Source organism: Oratosquilla oratoria, chromosome 37 (assembly GCF_046742065.1).
Source record: "Oratosquilla oratoria isolate Oo_2021 chromosome 37, ASM4674206v1, whole genome shotgun sequence".
Lineage (NCBI taxonomy): Eukaryota > Metazoa > Arthropoda > Malacostraca > Stomatopoda > Squillidae > Oratosquilla > Oratosquilla oratoria.
Genome location: NC_134813.1, coordinates 779,478 through 781,977, shown reverse-complemented (window position 1 = coordinate 781,977; position 2,500 = coordinate 779,478). Strand labels below are relative to the sequence as shown.

The 2,500-nt window shown below is 45.0% G+C and overlaps 1 protein-coding gene across 1 annotated transcript in view; it reads left to right on the top strand.

Moving 5' to 3' along the window:
* Positions 1 to 1,624: 1,624 nt before the first annotated feature.
* The window catches only part of LOC143019497 (dorsal-ventral patterning protein Sog-like), a gene marked incomplete at its 5' end in the record, with an annotated part of 19,757 nt that continues 18,881 nt past the window's right edge, over positions 1,625 to 2,500 (top strand). The window contains 1 exon segment of the mRNA XM_076175138.1: positions 1,625 to 1,883. Within this exon segment, the coding sequence (XP_076031253.1) occupies positions 1,625 to 1,883 (259 nt within the window).

The following is a 2,500-nucleotide window of genomic DNA, read 5'->3' as shown; positions in this document are numbered from 1 at the left end:
ACCCCATGCATATAATGCCCACAGCCCGTTTGTACACATATTCCTTTGAAAAAGCATACCTGCGAAACTAGTCAGGAATAAACTCAAGACTAAGACTCCTGTGTTTCCTATTCCGCTTACATCATATATATATATATATATATATATATATATATATGTGTGTGTGTGTGTAAACCATGATAGTGCACAACACGCAAGAGAGCGACAGCGATGCTGCCATCGCAATGCAAGAGCGCTCCCCGTTTTCTGTAGTGTTTTTATCTGATAAGAACACTATGGCGATAAGAACTCTCGTGACGTCAGCGATAACAGTAGCGACGCTGCGATGACAACTCGGAAGAGGTTATCAGTTTAAGGAGATAAGCGGGGTTCAGGATAAGTCACGTCGTGACGTCAGAGATAAGAACATGATCGTGACGTCATATCGTGATGTCATAGATTAGTGTGATCGTGAAGTCTTCTTTCTCCTTCTCTTCTTCCTCCATCTTCCTCTTCTTCTTCCTGATCTTGTTTCTCTCCTCCTCCTCCTCCTCCTCATCTTCCTCCTCCGTTACGCAACCTCATCAGAAGGATCAGTTCGCATGTCATATTGGGTCACGCGCACTGTCCATGTGGGCGCGTGCCCGCGCCCACATGGACAGCTTTTTCTTTCGGGTAATCACCAGCGCTTCTATCTTTGTCACTGATCTCTCTCTCTCTCTCTCTCTCTCTCTTCCTGTGTGTGTGTGTGTGTCTGTCTCTCTGCTGAATAAAATCGAAAATCATCCTCAGGATTAATTTTTATAAATTGCCATTTAAGCCTCCTGGAAGGGTGCTGGTTCCGTTTCAGCAAGAGGTGTCTTTTTTTTCAAAAGCTTGCACTCATGGGCAATGTAAAAGAAACCACTATAGCGATCCTTTGTGGAACAAGGGACAGTATTTTTTATCGTGACTGTACTTGGCTCAAGGAGCGTTTGGAAATTTAGCGTGGGAGGGAAGGAGCAGGAGGAGGAGGAGGAGGAGGAGAGGGAGGAAGAGAAGGAGAAGGAGGAGGGAGAGGAGGAGGAGGAGGTGGCGGTAAGTGGAGGAAAGCCCGCTTCTAAAATAAGTGTGCCGGCGAAGACCCCTCTTTTTTTTCATAACCAACTCACTTCCATGACCCACGCTCTCTCCCAACCTCCCCCCACCCCTAGTCCCTAGTTTTGGACATTCCTCGTTAATTATCGTCGTCCCTATCCTCTTGCTCTTCCTTGTACCGGAGTTGGACACCAGTGGGGTAGAATACAAACCCCCACCCCCCACCTCAGTTGGAGTGAATCTGGAAAAAAAAATGGGAAAGTGGAGTTGGTGGAGGCTGAAAATATATATATTTTTTGTGAATATATGTATATATGATTTTCAAAAAATCATATTTATTATGTGAACAGCTGTTACTGCACCTGTTTGTTTGGATATTTTGTTTTATTATATTTTATTTTTAAACCATATGCAATCTATAGAGCTTTTTTTTTCTAGTCTGAAGAAAAAAAGGGTAATTTTATGCAAACAATTATTTGAGTAATACCCTTAAGGAACAAATAAAAATAAATTAATAAAAAAAAAATGCTATTCTCTCGAAATCCTCTGACTCTTATGTCCTCCGCAGACTTCGCCGTGCTCCTCAACGGGAGGACCTCCCAGTCTCCTCTGACGACATCCCTGGTGGCCACCGGAAGACTCGCCTACCGCCGAAAGACCCTCCACTTCTCCTTCCTCCTGCCCGACGGCACACCGAGCCCCGCCAGCGTGCAGTTCCTCCACGAGAACGGGGACATTCTTGAAGAGCTCGAAGCGCAGCCGACTCCATACGAGGCCACCAACAACCGCATGTGTGGCACTTGGACCAAGATGCCCAGAGACTACAGGTGAGTTTTTTAGTTCGTGAGTGACTTCACAAGAGTCGAAGACTTCTGGTGGTGGCTGGGAGAGAGATGTTCCTCTACAATCACCACTAAGAGGATATTTTGACCAAAACACAAGTTCTTGAATGACCCACGAAATTCAGAAGTTTGGGGAACTTCAAGTTCCGAATATAAGGAACTCGCAAGTTTCCAATATTGAGAAGTTAAACGTGCCGTTAGCTAGACAATGGTGGATTTTTTCCTAATAGGCGTCCAGAAACAGAGGGGCATCCCCGGCACTTTTACTGGTTTCGAATCGAGCACAGATCGTGGAAGGTGAAAGTCTCCTCTATACATACATCCATGCTTAACTCGAAACCAGTAGAAGTGACAAGGATGCCCCTCTGTTTCTGGACACCTCATATTTGGGGTAGGCATGTTCTTTCTGCATATTGGAAATTTTCTGAAAATTGAGTCGTCATCATATATTCTGGTTGACACCAAAATTTCTTCATCATCTGATGAGCGTCCCTTGCCATGACCTGCACATAATCCGACCCAGACACCGACCTGAAGCAACATCTCCTTTAATAAAATCACCTGTCGGCAGCATAAAGAACCTAAAGTGCATCCTTGGGTTG